The sequence below is a fragment of the Carcharhinus amblyrhynchos genome, chromosome 16 (assembly GCF_965287045.1).
Source record: "Carcharhinus amblyrhynchos chromosome 16, sCarAmb.v2.hapA, whole genome shotgun sequence".
Taxonomy (NCBI): Eukaryota; Metazoa; Chordata; class Chondrichthyes; order Carcharhiniformes; family Carcharhinidae; genus Carcharhinus; species Carcharhinus amblyrhynchos.
The window spans coordinates 3,464,805-3,482,569 of record NC_137339.1 but is presented as its reverse complement, the minus strand read 5'-3'; the positions used below and the strand labels follow the sequence as shown (position 1 = coordinate 3,482,569).

The 17,765-nt window shown below is 44.9% G+C and overlaps 1 protein-coding gene across 1 annotated transcript in view; it reads right to left on the bottom strand.

The window, feature by feature from the left end:
* col9a3 (collagen, type IX, alpha 3) overlaps positions 1-17,765 on the bottom strand; it is a 131,305-nt gene that overhangs the window by 6,622 nt on the left and 106,918 nt on the right. Inside the window, exons 26-30 of the mRNA XM_080205207.1 lie at positions 12,609-12,653; positions 8,145-8,177; positions 7,502-7,648; positions 3,475-3,529; positions 1,880-2,062 (exon numbers count right to left, since the gene is read on the bottom strand). Of these exons, the coding sequence (XP_080061333.1) occupies positions 1,880-2,062; positions 3,475-3,529; positions 7,502-7,648; positions 8,145-8,177; positions 12,609-12,653 (463 nt within the window). The remainder of the gene's footprint in view (positions 1-1,879; positions 2,063-3,474; positions 3,530-7,501; positions 7,649-8,144; positions 8,178-12,608; positions 12,654-17,765) is intronic.

Here is a 17,765-nt window from a genome sequence, read left to right as displayed (position 1 = left end):
CGGGAAAGTGGAACTGATCCACTTCAGATCAGCCATGATCTTATTGAATGGTGGGGCAGGCTTGAAGGGCTAGATGGCCTACTCCTGCTCCTATTTCTTATGTTCTTATGTTCTTATCCCTTTGCAATGTGTAAACCAATGCTCTTGTCATTTTCTCAGAAAAAGATTTCTTTTGCTTCTGTCTATAAACTCCATAGAACAGAGTGAAAGCTGTGACCACCATCACTCTGAGCAGGAAATGTGGCTCTCGCAAAGGGAGACAACATCAAAACAAGGTGTTGTTATGATCAGAAAGGCAGTTGAAACAGTTTAAACAGCAATCTTCAAAAGCAAATTGGATAAATTCTGAAGAGAAAAGAAGTCTATGGGAAACTGACAGAGAAGAAGGATTAATTAACAGCTTCAATGAAACGCTGGCACAGGAATGTTGGGTCAAATGGCCATCCTTTTGCACAGTATATAAAAACCTTCAGCTCAAACAACCAAACTTGGAGGTAGGCCTCATCGACGTCTAAAGTTGGATTAGTCAAGATTCTTCAACAATATTCAATGTGGCCAAACCTTCCCTGATTCCTCTGACTTTACCTGACCAGCTGGCACATTAAACTGTACTAAAGACCATTATATTATCTCTGTCCCAACTGGCCATCAATATAACTAGTCACATGGTAATTGGGTGCTTCTCTACCACTGGACAGGACACTGGATCTCAGTTCTTCGCTGAAGAGGAATTTAAACTCTGAGTTTCTGGATGGTGGGAAGCAGTTGATTTGATTGAACTTCCTCCTCCTGGAACTCACCAGATTTCCTCCACACTACCTCCATGTCCTACAATGTTTATCACCAAGAAACCTACAGGATTCTAAAAGGTTGTGACATGGGAATCTGGAATTCAGGGGAACAGTCTCAGGATAAAGGGACAATCTTGTAAATTTGAGATGAGAAGAGAATGCTTCATTCACTGGGTTATGAGTCTTTGGAATTCTTTACCCCAGAGGACTGCGGATTCTGTGTCATTCAATATATTTAAGACTGGGAATGACAGATTATGGTCTGTGAGGGAATAAAGGGAAGTAGGTTCTGAAGATCGACCATGACTGTATTGAATGATGGAGAAGGCTTGATGGGCTGTGTGATCTACTCCTGTGTCTATTTCATAGAATCCTACTGTGCAGAAGGAGGCTGTTTGGCCCATCGAGTCTGCACCAACCACAAGACCATCCAGGCCTTTTCCCTATAATCGCATTCATGTACCCTAGCTGGTCCCCATGACACTAACGGGCAATCAAGCATGGCCAATTCACCTAATCTGCACATCTTTAGATTGTGGGAAAGAAATCAGAGCACCCGGAGGAAACCCATGCAGATACGAGGAGAATGTGCAAACTCCACACAGACTGTGACCTGAGGTTGGGAATTGAACCCAGGTCCCTGGCTCTGTGAGGCAGCGGTGCTAACCATTGTGCCATCATGCTGCTCTTATGTTCTTACAGTCTTACAAGAGCAGCAATGTCACGAGATCACCACCTCTGTCATAGACCACCCTGAACTGGACAGAAAACATTGTTCCTTGAAATTCTGTAAATTAATACCCTAGAATTCATTGCCCAACTCCATTCTGGGGACACTATCACTGTAAAGGTTTAAGAAGGCGGCTCAGCACAACCTTCTGAAGACCCACAAGACTGGGTAATAAACACTGACAAATCCAACAACCCTCACATCCCAAAGACAAACTCATGGAAGATTGCACCCACAGCACAATAGCCACCTCAGGTTTAAGAAGAAAACCCACAAAAGTTCTGAGTACTCTCGGGGTTAAATATTAGTTCACGGGTTAAATCCTACATCACATTCAAATGCTTCAACTCGCTCTTACCTCGCGGGCCTGTGTCGCCAAGATCTCCTGATGGTCCAGTTAATCCTGGTGGGCCTCGTCTGCCCGGGTGACCAACTCCACCCTTTGACCCTGGTGGGCCTGGAGGCCCTGGAGGACCTCGCCGTCCAATCATTCCAGGGGCCATTGGCCGCCTCAGGCTATTTGCTAACAATGAAATTTGATCTAGAGGAGGAAATAAAAAAAAGGAAAGTTCAGCTTGGCTTTTAGATTTTTATTCTTATTGGAGATTTAAGTCAAATTCCTCTTACTGTGTGATTTCAGACATTGGTACATGACAGGATATTTTAGTATTTGGAATCTTCACCTCGTAGTTTTACAAAACAAGATGGAAAAACGCGCTCTTGTTATTTCATAATCCAGCCTCCCATCTGTTGACTCTGTCTACACTTCCCACTGCCTCGGCAAAGCAGCCAGCATAATTAAGGACCCCACACACCCCGGACATTCTCCACACAGACAGTGACCCAAGCCAGGAAGTGAACCCCGGCCCCTGGCACTGTGAGGCCGCAGTGCTGTGCCACCATGCTGCCCATTCTGCTTCTGTCTCCACAGATGCTACCAGATCTGCTGAGTTTTCACCACCTGACTCAAGAACAGCTGCTTCCCTCCTGCACTCAGTCTTTTGAATGGATCTATTCAGTTGCTCTTTCTCTACACCCTAGCTACGACTGTAACACTACAATCTGCATTCTCTCCTTTCCTTCTCTATGAACAGTATGCTTTGTCTGAATAGCACGCAAGATACAATACTTTTCACTGTATCCCAATACATGTGACAATAATAAATCAAATCAAATATTAAGTTGATCTTTCTCTACACCCTAGCTGCGACTGTAACACTACATTCTGCACCTTCTCCTTTCCTTCTCTATGAATGGTATGCTGTGCCTGTATAGCATGCAAGAAACAATACTTTTCACTGTATCCCAATACATGTGACAATAATAAATCAAATCAAAGTCTGGTGTAGGATCCTGCCATTCTGTCCAGTGGAAAAGGCACCGGTACGGCCTCCCGTCACTGCACGGTCTCAGAAACAGAGAATTCCACCCAATTTGGGAGTGAAATTGATTTCCTGACAACTGGTGGAGATCAATGTCATTACCCCACCCAACATTTATTTTAGTAAGTGCTCCTATGTAATTATCCAGCTAAGGATAAGATGATTAATGAACAGCTGAAGAGAATGACTCCTTTATCTGTTAGATATGAGGGTGAATTTATAGGACAGAAACAGCCTGCTCACCTTTTCTGTGGTGGCATTTATTTCCCATTCAAACTTCCTCCCAGATTATTCTATCTCACCCGATCAGCACAACTACTATTCCTTTCTCCCTCTAGTGTTCGTCTTGCTTATTTACTTCAACCAGTCCATCTGGTAGAGAGTTCCACATTTGAACCGCTCTCTGGGTGAAGAGGTTCTTCTCACACCTCTGGTAACGGGTTACCCCACTCTGTTTTTATTCAAAGCCTTTGGGCAGTCTTGAGTTGATGCAGCTTTTGGTGAAACAGCAATGAATGTCTTGGGACTGAATAAAGAATGGCGGATGCTCGCTGTACAAGGTTAAACTCACCGTTGATCAAACCGTGACAGAGTTCCCGGATTCGCTGCTCACTTGCCAGTTTTCCCTGTGGGTGAGTAAGAGAAAGGTGCGTAATTTAACCAGCGGATATCAATAATATGTGGGCAGAGCAGACAGAAGACAGGAACCGGATAAACAAGCAATATCATGTGGGCTTAATGCGATATAAACACCTGGGAAGAAATGATGAATACATGACTTGACAATACAGACATCCATATTAATATTCTTCCGTATTACAGAATGATGTGGAGATGCCGGTGTTGGACTGTGGTGGGCACAGTAAGAAGTCCCACAACACCAGGTTTAAGTCCAACAAGTTTCATGGAATCTACAGGGCAGAAGGAGGCCATTTGGCCTATCGAGTCTGCACCGACCACAATTCCAGGTCCTATCCCCAGAACACCATGCATTTACCCTCTGAAACTAAGGGCAATTTAGCATGGCCAATCCACCTAACCCACACATCTTTGAACTGTGGAAGGAAACAGGAGCATCTGGAGAAAATCCACAGACACGGGGAGAATGTGTAAACTCCAGACAGACAGTGACCCAAGCCAGGATTCGAACGCGGGTCCCTGTCGCTGTGAGGCAGCAGTGCTAACCACTGTGCCACCATGAGTCTCAAGACTCACCTGATGAAGGAGCAGTACTCTGAAAGTTCATGATTCCAAATAAACCTGTTGGACTTCAGCTTGACGTTGTGAGATTTCTTACTATCTTACAGAATAGAATTCCCACAGCACAGGAGGAGGTGGCTATTCGGCCACTGAGTCTGCACAGACAACAATCCCACCCACGCCCCATCCCTCTAACCCTACATATTCCCCTGACTAAGGGGTAACCTAGCACGGCCAATCCACCTATCCTGCACATCTTTCGAGTGTTGGAGGAAACTGAAGCACCCAGAGGAAACCCATGCAGACACAGGGAGAACATGCAAACTCCACACAGACAGCCACTCAAGGTCGGAATTGAATCCTGGTCCCTGGTGCTGTACCAACCATTGCCACCGTGCTGCCCTTATGATGGGCAATTATGGATGGACAGTGAAAATAATCTGAGTATTACTCAGCTTTAGATCACACCATCAGGGTTCTGCTGTGAAGCTAAATATGCAGAAAATGTTGACTTCTTTAATACAGTTTCAGAAGCATCAAAGGGTCTGTGTGTATGGATCATGGTCTAGTTTCAAGAGAACATGTCAGCGTCAGTTGGCTATTAACCTGGAAAGAGTAGGAATATTTATAATGATGCAAATTCATCTCAATTTCACAAAACCATCTAAGTTCATGGACAAGATGGTGACAGAGCGAGGTGACTTCTTACAAGCTGTGCCCAGCATACCCTCTAATTTTACTCTCATTCTATGCTTTTGAAACTCTATTTTAACTTGTATAAATCCTGTAACAATGCTTTAATTCAATCTCTTACATTCATATTAAGTTGATCTTTCTCTACACCATAGCTATGACTGTAACGCTACATTCTGTACTGTCTCCTTGCCTTCTCTACGAATGGTATGTTTTGTCTGTAAAGCACGCAAGAAACAATACTTCTCACTGTATGCTAATACATGTGACAATAATAAATCAAATCATTTTTAAATCAAAAATTCAGCTGGGATGCAGAGTCTGTGGTTCCCCATTGGCATCTCCTGGGGCAGAAGCATCTGACATCAGACAATAATCTCGGAATTGATGGGTTTAGAGCAGGTCGCCAGTATTGCTTACATACTGTTCCTTCAGGTGGGCCACCAAGATAGTTAGCAAACAAATCAGAGAGGGAATTTTTCTACATGGGGAGTTGTGATCTAGAATTCACCAATTGAAATACTGCCGGGGGTACTTTCAATACCAATTTTAAAAAAGAATTGGATAAATACTTGGAACTCTATCAAAAGAGAAATTGGGGACTGAACCCACATATGGAGATACTAGGAATGGTGGAAAAAGGCAGGCATTTAATAAGTGACTGGCAGCGGGCAGAATTAGAGAGGTGGAGGGACTCAGGGTCTCAGCAGCTGGCTGCCAACGGCAGAGTGGTTAAAATCGGAGATGCACAAGAGGCCGGAATTGGAGGAGCACAGGAGATTTCACAGCATTGGAACACAAAAGGACAATTTGGAAACAATGAAGTTTAGAATAAAAGTGAAAAGGAGAAAGAAATGGCAGAGGTGATAGTGGATGCCTTGGTGGTTATTTTCCAAACATTGCTGGATTCCGGGGAAATGCCGGAAGATTGGAAAACGGCTAATGTTACGCCGTTGTTTAAGAAGGGTGGCAGGCAAAAGGCAGGGAATTATAGGCCGGTTAGTTTAACGTCTGTTGTAGGTAAAATGTTAGAATCCGTCATCAAGGAGGAAATAGCGAGGCATCTTGAGGGGAATTGCTTGATAGAGCAGACGCAGCACGGTTTCGTTAAGGGGAAGTCGTGTCTGACAAATTTACTGGAGTTCTATGAGGATGTGTCTAGGGCGGTGGATAGAGGAGAGCCGGTGGATGTGGTCTTTCTTGATTTTCAGAAGGCGTTCGACAAGGTACCTCACAAGAGGTTATTACAGAAGGTCAGGGGACATGGAGTTGGGGGTAGGGTGTTAGTGTGGATAGAGGATTGGTTGTCAAATAGGAGGCAGAGAGTGGGGGTCAATGGGTGCTATTCGGATTGGCGGTTGGTGACTAGTGGAGTGCCCCAGGGGTCTGTGCTGGGGCCTCAGCTATTTACCATTTATATAGATGATCTGGAGGAGGGAACCGAGTGTATGGTGTCGAAATTTGCTGATGACACCAAGATTGGTGGAACGGCAAATTGTGCGGAGGGTGTGGAGAGTCTGCAGAAGGATCTAGATAGGCTGGGCGAATGGGCCAGGAAATGGCAAATGGAATTTAATGTTGGCAAGTGCGAGGTGGTCCACTTTGGTAGGAATAATGGTAGGAAGGAATATTACTTACGTGGCGAAAAACTGCAGCAGGCGACGGTGCAGAGGGACCTCGGGGTCCTTGTGCATGAGTCGCAAAAACCCAGCTTGCAGGTGCAGCAGGTGGTCAGGAAGGCGAATGGGATGCTGGCCTTCATAGCGAGGGGGATTGAATATAAAAGTAGGGAGGTCTTGCTGCAGCTGTATAGGGCACTGGTGAGGCCGCAGCTGGAGTACTGTGCAGTTTTGGGCACCGTACTTACGCAAGGATATTTTGGCCTTGGAGGGAGTGCAGAGGAGGTTTACTAGGCTGATACCGGAGTTGAGGGGGTTGAGCTATGAGGAGAGGCTGAATAAACTAGGCTTGTACTTGTTAGAGTTTACAAGAATGAGGGGAGATCTCATTGAGACGTATAAGATGATGAATGGGATGGATAGGATAGAGGTGGAGAGACTCTTCCCGCTCAGAAAGGACAGTAGGACTAGGGGGCACAGCCTCAAGATAAAGGGGAGGCGGTTTAGAACGGAGTTGAGGAAGAACTTCTTCACTCAAAGGGTGGTGAATCTCTGGAATTCTCTGCCCGTTGAGGTGGTGGAGGCTCCCTCGCTAAATATTTTTAAGACGCGGGTTGATGGGTTTTTGATAAGAGAGGGGATTAAGGGTTATGGGGAGAGGGCGGGAATGTGGAACTGAGACACGACAGATCAGCCATGATCTTATTGAATGGTGGGGCAGGCTCGAAGGGCTAGATGGCCTACTCCTGCTCCTATTTCATATGTTCATATATGTTCATATGAGAAATTTTCACAGTGACAGGAGGAGATAAGGGAGAATTGGACTAACTGAATAGCTCTTCTAGAGAGCCAGTCACAATGTGATGATGGACCGAATGGCCTCCTTTGGTCTTGGACGATTTTATGGGATTACAGCCTTCATGCCTAAGGGGTTCTGAATCTGTCTCATGCCAGGCACGGTGTGGTGCTGGGAGTTATTGTATGAAGTGGCTCAGGTTTATTATTCATTATGTAAAGACCAAAACAGAAAGTTCAAGTAAAGCAATCTCCGCCGCAATCCACAGGACTTTTGAACAAGTTACTCACAGGAGGACCTGTTTTCCCAGTAACCCCGGGCATGCCACGCTCCCCAACCACACCTATCAGCCCAGGAGGACCAGGAACTCCATCTGTTCCGGGAACGCCGGCTGGACCAGGGTTACCTTTGGGTCCCACCTCACCGCGAACTCCTGCCTGAAAACAGAGAAAAGGTAAAAGAGGATTCATTGAAGATGGGCTAGAGTTCTGCAACATGGTGTTAATTCAGAAACTGAGGTCGTGTGAAATAACTCACAGCTGCAAGCGGAATTATTTTACGGGAGATACAATAGTAAATACTTTAATAATGCAAAGATAATGGATTTATTACTTTCTGCTCCTTCCTTCCCCTTCTCAGAATACTGCCATCTCTCAAGTTCTTGTACAAGGCCTCTGGCCGAGAAAAATGTCAACGACAATGGGTTTCGGGGAGGACAGAAGCAACTGGGACTTTCGTCAAGACCACCTCAGTGCAACTGTTGGGTGGGCTTTGATGAGCAAGGTGCTTGGTCACCTAATACTTCATTCCAAAACAATTGGGATACAGTATCCGAGTCAGTTGAGACAAATGTGGTTAGTGCAGGGGAAAGGTGCGTACAGACCGATGCTTCCCAAAACCCTCAATCAGTGGTATTTCTCTGATGACACTTACCTCTCCCTTCTGCCCCTGTGGTCCTGGCTGACCCTAATGAAAACAAGACAAAGGTGATTAGAGATTTATTCAGCGCAGGTCTTACATCACTGAGAGTTCAGTAACACAGATCACGTTGACTGCGCCAGGCTGAAAGGGTACCAGCTCCAACAATTCAATAACAACCAAATGTTGAGGCAACCAAACCCCTAAATCTTTCCCTAGGCATGAGACAAGTACCAAAAAACAACTCTCAAGTTCCACCAGTGAGGCAGAGAGAATCCCACCATGTGCTAGACACTCAATGTTTTCGTTCCTGTCAAATGCTGGCTTGCATGGTAAAGAAGATTCACTGGACAGGTTCTTGGGATGAGGGATTGTCCTGTGAGGAAACATTGAGTTAACTCGATCTGTATTCCTGGAAATCGGAAGACTGAGAAACAATCCCATTGAAACATATAAAATCCTTCAGGCACATGACAGGGTAAATGCTGGAGAACACAGGGACACGAATCTCAGACTAGGGTGTTGTTCACTTCGCATTGGGGTTGTGGAGAAATTCTTTCATTCGGAGGGTTATGAATCTTTGGAACTCTCTATCCCAGAGGATACTCCATCGTTGGCAGAGCTGGATTGAAGGGCCCGAATTTAGGAGTGGCACAGTGGTTAGCACTGCTGCCTCACAGCGCCAGGGATCTGGGCCCGATTCCAGCCTTGGGTGACTGTGCAGAGTCTGCACGTTCTCCCCATCTCTGCAGGGATTTCCTCCGGGTGCTCCGGTTTCCTCCCATGGTTCAAAGATGTATACATTAGGTGAATTGGCCATGCCAAATTTCCCCTTAATGTCCAAAGATATGTAGGTCATGGGGATCAGTGGGGTAAATGGTTGGGGTTATGGGGATAGGACAGGGGGTGTGGGCCTGGGTAAGAGACTCTGTCAGAGTGTCGGTGCAGAATTGATGGGCCAAATAGCCGCCTTCTGCACCGTAGAGATTCTATGAACGTAACACGTTCTACTCCAGCTGCGAGTTCTTCTGTTCTTTCAGTGGGTGGGGATGATGGAAGTCTGCATATGAGTCTGATAATTATGTCCACATATTAATTAACTTCACGCACAGGAGATGCCCAGAGGTGTATCAGTCATTGCTAGCCATGCAGATGAGCATGCTGACTCTCTCAATATTCTCTACAGATTGTGCCAGGCTTCCCAGTTGCATGCCAATGTGGTGCAGTCTGTACCTGGGCCATCTGAATGTTCATCTCTGCTGGCATTGGATGTTTGTATTCAACACAACACCACTGTGCCCCTTCTCCTCAAGTACAGCCTCTCAAAACATTGGCCCATTGAGCTGGAGGTGGGAGGAGGCCATGGTAAAGGAGCCAGCAACACAACCTGACCTCCCATCCTCCAGGGATTTCCAATGTTGGTGCTGTGGAAATCTAATGAGGAAAACCAGCACTGGGAATTCCTGCTCTTACTCTCCAATTTTAGGCAGGGTCTATTTGGTGTTGTTTGCACCAATTCCAGGATACTGCCCTCAACAGCTAATTATCCTATTACATCACAACTCATTATCATATTACAACAACTGCTCACTATCATATTACATCACAACCCATCACCATACTACAACAACTGTTCATTATCATATTACAGCAACAACTCACCATACCACAACAACTGTTCATTATCATATTACAGCAACAACTCACCATACTACAACAACTGTTCATTATCATATTACAGCAACAACTCCACCACATTACACCAGCTGCTCATTATCATATTACAACAGCAATTCATTACCATATTGCAGCAACAATGCATGACCATATTAGATGATATAGATGATCTGGAGGAGGGAACCGAGCGTAGGGTGTCGAAATTTGCTGATGACACCAAGATTGGGGGAACGGCAAATTGTGCGGAGGGTGTGGAGAGTCTGCAGAAGGATCTAGATATAGGCTGGGCGAATGGGCCAGGAAATGGCAAATGGAATTTAATGTTGGCAAGTGTGAGGTGGTCCACTTTGGTAGGAAGAATGGTAGGAAGGATTATTACTTACGGGGTGAAAAACTGCAGCAGGCGACGGTGCAGAGTGCAGCAGGTGGTCAGGAAGGCGAATGGGATGCTGGCCTTCATAGTGAGGGGGATTGAATATAAAAGTAGGGAGGTCTTGCTGCAGCTGTATAGGGCATTGGTGAGGCCGCAGCTGGAGTACTGTGTGCAGTTTTGGGCGCCGCACCTGCGCAAAGATATTTTGGCCTTGGAGGGAGTGCAGAGGAGGTTTACTAGGCTGATACCGGAGTTGAGGGGGTTGAGCTATGAGGAGAGGCTGAATAAACTGGGCTTGTACTCGTTAGAGTTTAGAAGAATGAGGGGAGATCTCATTGAGACGTTTAAGATGATGAATGGGATGGATAGGATAGAGGTGGAGAGACTCTTCCCGCTCAAAAAAGACAGTAGGACTAGGGGGCACAGCCTCAAGATAAAGGGGGGACGGTTTAGAACGGAGTTGAGGAGGAACTTCTTCACTCAAAGGGTGGTGAATCTCTGGAATTCTCTGCCCGTTGAAGTGGTGGAGGCTGCCTCGCTAAATATTTTTAAGACGCGGGTTGATGGGTTCTTGATAAGAGAGGGGATTAAGGGTTATGGGGAGAGGGCGGGAAAGTGGAACTGAGCAGCGACAGATCAGCCATGATCTTATTGAATGGCGGGGCAGGCTCGAAGGGCTAGATGGCCTACTCCTGCTCCTATTTCTTATGTTCTTATGTTCTTATTACTACTGTAACTTGTTATCATATTACATCTCTATCAAATTACAACAGCAGTTCAGTATCATGTTACAACAACAACTCATTTTTATAACTCATTATCATATTCTAACCAACCCTCATTATTTATAACAGCTCATTATCATATTGCAACAAAACATAAGAACATAAGAACATAAGAAATAGGAGCAGGAGTAGGCCATCTGGCCCTTCGAGCCTGCCCCGCCATTCAATAAGATCATGGCTGATCTGTCGTGGCTCAGTTCCACTTTCCCGCCCTCTCCCCATAACCCTTAATCCCCTCTCTTATCAAAAACCCATCAACCCGCTTCTTAAAAATATTTAGCGAGGCAGCCTCCACCACTTCAACGGGCAGAGAATTCCAGAGATTCACCACCCTTTGAGTGAAGAAGTTCCTCCTCAACTCCGTTCTGAACCGCCCCCCCTTTATCTTGAGGCTGTGCCCCCTAGTCCTACTGTCTTTTTTGAGCGGGAAGAGTCTTTCCACCTCTATCCTATCCATCCCATTCATCATCTTATACGTCTCAATGAGATCTCCCCTCATTCTTCTAAACTCTAACGAGTACAAGCCTAGTTTATTCAGCCTCTCCTCATAGCTCAACCCCCTCAACTCCGGTATCAGCCTAGTAAACCTCCTCTGCACTCCCTCCAAGGCCAAAATATCCTTGCGCAGGTGCGGCGCCCAAAACTGCACACAGTACTCCAGCTGCGGCCTCACCAATGCCCTATACAGCTGCAGCAAGACCTCCCTACTTTTATATTCAACTCACTACCATATTACAAGACAACTCATTATCAAAGTATAACAAAAACTCATTACCATATTATAACAGCTAGTCATTACAATATTACAACTGCAACTTGTTATATTACAACAGCATCTCTTCATATTACAACAGCAGCTGATTACCATATTACAACAACAACTCATATTACATCTGCTCGTTGCATTACAACGGCAACCGTTATCGTATTACAACAGCTCATTATCGTATTACAACAACAACTCATCCTATTACAATAGCAGTTTATTATCATATTACAACCCATACCTATTTGGGAAGATGTTGGCAGAGTCGTCATGTCACTGGATTAGTAATCCAGAGGCTAATGCTCTGAGGACATGGGTTCAAATCCAGCCATGATCGCTGGTGGAATTTGAACACCATCAATAAAGTTGGGCTTAGTAATGGTGATCATGAAATTACCATGGATTGTCATAGAAACCCATCTCGTTCACTAATATCCTTTAGACAAGTAAATCTGCCATCCTTACCTGGTCTGGCCTACATGTGACTCCAGAGCCACAGCAATGTGGCTGAATCTCAACTGCCCCTTGAACTGACTTTTATGATTACAAGCGGTAGCTCATTACCATATCATCATAAAACAACCAGCATATCACAATCATATTACAGTCAACACACAGCTTACAACACGTAGCTCATCATTATATCGCAATGAACATCTCATTATCACACTGAAAGCAGCATTACATCATAATACAATTAACAGTTTATATCATAATCAGTCTCTCATTAAGACTGGACAGGCAGATGAATCTATAAGATTTCTATGCGACAGATGATAGTTACTTGATGCTTTATTGCTAACTGTGTAGTTAGTTATGATGAATAGTTATGAGTAACAGCAATTGCCACATCAGTGATTGCATAATGCCGAACTCACCATATCTCCTTTATCTCCTGGCAGCCCATCAGACCCAGCAAGTCCCTGTAAAGCAGTAAACACAACAGGAGTTAGCATCGACTCAAACAACAGAAAATGTGTTTCATTCACAAAGTGCAATAAGAGACAGATTCTTTCTTATTTATTCATTCACAGGATCTGGGCAGCGCTGGCTGGGCCCGCTTTACCTGTCCATCCCTAAATGCTTTTGACAAGGTGGTGGCAAGCTGCCCTCTTAAACCCCTGCAGTTTGTGTATTGTATGTGCAGAAACTGTTAGGGAGGGTGTTCCAAGATTTTGACCTAGTGACAGTGAAGGAATGGCAATATATTCCCAAGTCAGGATGGTGAGTGACTTAGAACATAGAACATTACAGCGCAGAACAGGCCCTTCGGCCCACGATGTTGTGCCGACCAGTTACAAAAACAATGACCCACTAACCTAAACCAATCCCTTTTCGTCCATAAACCTATCCATAGATCTCTTAAACGCCCCCAAACTAGGCGCATTTACAACTGCAGCAGGCGGGGCATTCCAATCCCTCACCACCCTCTGGGTAAAGAACCTACCCCTGACATCCGTCCTATAACTACCCCCCCTTAATTTAAAGCCATGCCCCCTCGTGCTAGCTTTCTCCATCCGAGGAAAAGGCTATCACTATCCACCCTATCTAAACCTCTAATCATCTTCTCTGTTTCAATAAGATCCCCTCTTAGCCGCCTTCTTTCCAACGAAAACAACCCTAAATCCCTCAGTCTCTCCTCATAGGACCTCCCCACCATACCAGGCAACATCCTACTAAACCTCCTCTGCACCCTCTCCAAAGCCTCCACATCCTTCTTGTAATGTGGGGACCAGAACTGCACACAGTACTCCAAGTGCGGCCGCACCAGAGTAGTGTACAGTTGCAACATGACGCTGCGACTCCTAAATTCAATCCCCCTGCCAATAAACGCCAAGACACCGTACGCCTTCTTAACAACCTTATCTACTTGATTCCCAACTTTCAGGGATCTATGTACACATACACCTAGATCCCTCTGTTCATCCACACTATTCAAAGTCCTCCCGTTAGCCCTATACTCGACACATCTGTTGCTCCTACCAAAGTGAATTACCTCACACTTCTCCGCATTAAATTCCATCCGCCACCTCTCGGCCCAGCTCTGCAACCTATCTAAGTCTCCCTGCAGACTATGACACCCTTCCTCACAATCTACCACACCTCCGACTTTGGTGTCATCAGCAAATTTACTAATCCACCCAACTATACCCTCATCCAGATCATTAATAAAGATTACAAACAACAGTGGCCCCAAAACAGATCCCTGAGGCACACCACTCGTAACCGAACTCCATGATGAATATTTACCATCAACCACCACCCTCTGTCTCCTATCTGCTAGCCAATTCCTGATCCAACTTCCTAGATTACCCACAATCCCATACATCTGCATTTTCTGCAGAAGCCTACCATGGTGAACCTTATCGAACGCCTTACTAAAATCCATATATACCACGTCAACTGCCTTGCCCCCATCCACCTCTTTGGTCACCTTCTCAAAAAACTCAATAAGGTTAGTAAGGCACGACCTACCCGCTACAAAACCATGCTGACTATTTCTAATCAATTCATTACACTCCAAGTAACTATAAATCCTATCCCTAATAATTTTTTCTAAAACCTTGCCCACAACAGAAGTAAGACTCACCGGTCTATAATTCCCGGCAAAGTCTCTGTTCCCCTTCTTAAACAATGGGACAACATTCGCTATCCTCCAAACCTCCGGGACTACACCAGAGACCAATGACGACCTGAAGATCAGAGCCAGAGGGTCTGCAATCACCTCTCTAGCCTCCCAGAGAATCCTAGGGTAGATCCCATCCGGACCAGGGGACTTATCTATTTTCAGCCCCTCAAGAATATCCAGCACATCCCCCTTATCAACCGTAATACTGTCAATTTTATACCCCTGCAACCCAGTGTCCTCCTCAGTTATATTCATGTCCCCCTGCGTGAACACCAAAGAGAAATATTGGTTCAATGCTTCTCCAATCTCCTCCGGTTCCACACACAACTTCCCTCTGCTGTCTGTAACTGGCCCTAATCTTGCCCTGACATACCTATAGAACGCCTTAGGATTCTCCTTAATCCTATCAGCCAAAGTCTTCTCATGTCCTCTTTTAGCCCTTCTTAACTCACTCTTCAACTCCCTCCTAGCCAATCTAAAGCTTTCTAGTGCACTACCTGAGCCCTCAAATCTCATCCGAACATAAGCCTCCTTTTTCTTTTTAACCATCGACTCAACTCTTTTAGTGCACCACGGTTCCCTAGATCTACCAATTCCTCCATGCCTGACAGGGACATACCTATCAAGGACTCGCAGTAGCTGCTCCTTGAAAAAACTCCACTTTTCGGACGTTCCCAGTCCCTGTAATCTCCTTGTCCAATCTATGCTTCCTAATTCACTCCTAATAGCCTCATAATTACCCTTACCCCAGCTAAAACTACTGACCCGAGGTTCATGCCTATCCCTTCCCATCACTAAGGTGAACGTAACCGAATTGTGGTCACTATCACCAAAATGCACACCAACTTCCAAGTCTAGCACCTGGTCTGGCTCATTTCCCAGCACCAAATCCAATATAGCCTCACCTCTAGTTGGCCTATCTACATACTGAGTCAAAAAACCTTCCTGACTTGGAGGGGAACTTCCTGGTGGTGGTGTTCCCAGGTATCTGCTGCCCTTCTAAGTGGTTAGAAGTCAGAAATTTTCAAAAGGGTGGTGGAAGCAGCCTTGGTGAGTTCCTGTAATGCATCTTGTATTTGGAACATACGGCCGCCACTACATGTTGATTGTGGAGGGAGTGAATGTTTAAATTAAATGGGGTGCCAATCAAACCAGTTGCTTTGCTCTCTGGATGTTGTCGATCTTTACCACTTCTGAGCAGTGAGCTGAAGGAGCAGATTCCTTCTCTTTCCAATTCCTGCCTTGTTTATAAAGTATGACACTGCCAAAGCTGTGGTGGAAACCAGCCCCACTTACAAATGTTATATATAAAAGTGGCTGCATTAATGATTGCATTAAGAGCAGGTCACAGGACTTGATCATGAGGTCATTGGGGTGTTTCACAGGCTTTTGTCTTTGCTTCAGTTCCTGTTCTATGCAGAGAACATCTCTTTCAATAAATCAGCCGTGTGTTACTTTGAATCTACGTATGCAAGTTCTTTTTCTGTTTGTTTAGAAATGACAACTCCTAACATACTTAGGACATTACAGCAGAGGGGGTCACAGGACCCCAACTGGTCATTAAACAGATTGACAAGGATCTCCGCCCTTTCTTCTAAACTCCAATAAGTACGGGCCCAACCTACTCAACCTCTCCTCATAAGAAAATCCCTCCATGCCCAGGATCAGCCTAGTGAACCTTTTCTGGACTATCTCCAATGCCAGGATATCTTTCCTTAGGTAAGGAGACCAACACTGTTCACAGTATTCCACACATGGCCTAATAGTGCCTTGTATAATGTTAGCAAGACTTCCCTATTTTTATACTCTATTCCCTTTGAAATGAAGGCCAACATTCTATTTGCTTTCTGTATCACCTACTGAACTTGCATGCTAGCTTTTTATGATTTATGCACAAGGACTCTCTGCAGCCTTTCTCCATAATTAATGGAAATTATATTCAGCTCCTTTATTCTTCCTACCAAAGTGCAGAACTTTATATTTTCCTACATTATATCCCACCTGCCAAGTTTTTGCCCACTCACTTAATCAATCTATATCTCTCTGTAGATTCTGCCTTCCTCACCTCTTGCCTTCCCACCTATTTTTGTGTCAGCTGCAATCTTGGCAATAGTACATTCACTTCCCTCGTCCAAATCATTAATATATAGTAAATAATTGTGGTCCCAGCACTGTGGCACTCAACTAGTTACACACTGCCATCCTGAAAATGCCTCTTTATCCCAAATCTCAGTCTATCCATGCCAATATATTACCCCAATACTATGGGCTCTTATTAACTACCCTTTTTTATCAGTAACTCCTTCTGGAAATCCAAGTATATTACAGTTACTGGGTCTCCTTTATCTATCCTGCTCATTACCATCTCGAAGAAGATTTGTCATGAAGCTGTGCTGACTCTCGTTAATTATATTCCGTATTTCTAAATGCTCTACTATTACATTCTTTTTCATGAACTCTAACATTTTCCTAATGGCAGATGTTGAGCTAACTGGCTGATAGTTACCTGAAATATTTGTTTCAAATGCTCCAGAGATATGGATCCCCAGTCAGCAGAAATAGTTTCTCTCTATCTAGCCTATCAGTTCCCTTTAGTATCTTGAAAACTTCAATCAAATCACCTGTTCATCTTCAAAGTGCCACAAAATACATCTTTTGTGAAATCTCTTCATCACATTTTAATCACATCTTGGTGCCATTCTCTACTAGAATTTATAAATAATTAATGCACAGAACTCAGAACAGTGAACAAAAACCTTAACCTCCAGAAACATGAATACATTTCACCGAGCCTCTCTCTGAGAAGGTTTGCATGTTTTGTTTCAAGCAGAGGGAATGTGTTCCCACAGCGACCCCAAATATCATTGAGAACCTTCTGAGATTGAAACCCTACGGTGGCAGTGGGTGGCACAGTGTGGTTAGCACTGCTGCCCAACAGCGGCAGGGACCCGGATTCGATTCCCGGCCTCCAGTCACTGTCTGTGTGGAATCTGCATGTTCTCCCTGTGTCTGCATGGGTTTCCTCTGGGTGCTCCTGTTTCCACCCACAGTCTGGAAGGTGTGCTGGTTAGGGTGCATTGACCCAAACAGGTGACAGAGTGTGGCGACTGGAGGAATTTCACAGTAACTTCAATGCAGTGTTAATGTAAGCCTTACTTGTGACTAATAAATAAATAAAAACTTTGAGGTTGCCAACCCTCCAGGATTGTCCTGGAGTCTCCAGGAACAGTGGATACTGTTGAGAATAACCCAGGAGAATAATCACATATAGAACAAAATACTTCTTTCAACGCTGTAGCTTATTAGCTACAAATTGGAGTTTGACGGAAATGTCCTCGGTATGCGGGACACCAATAGGATGGACATGTTGGGGACCAATGGTGTGAGTATGGGGATGGGGTGGTCA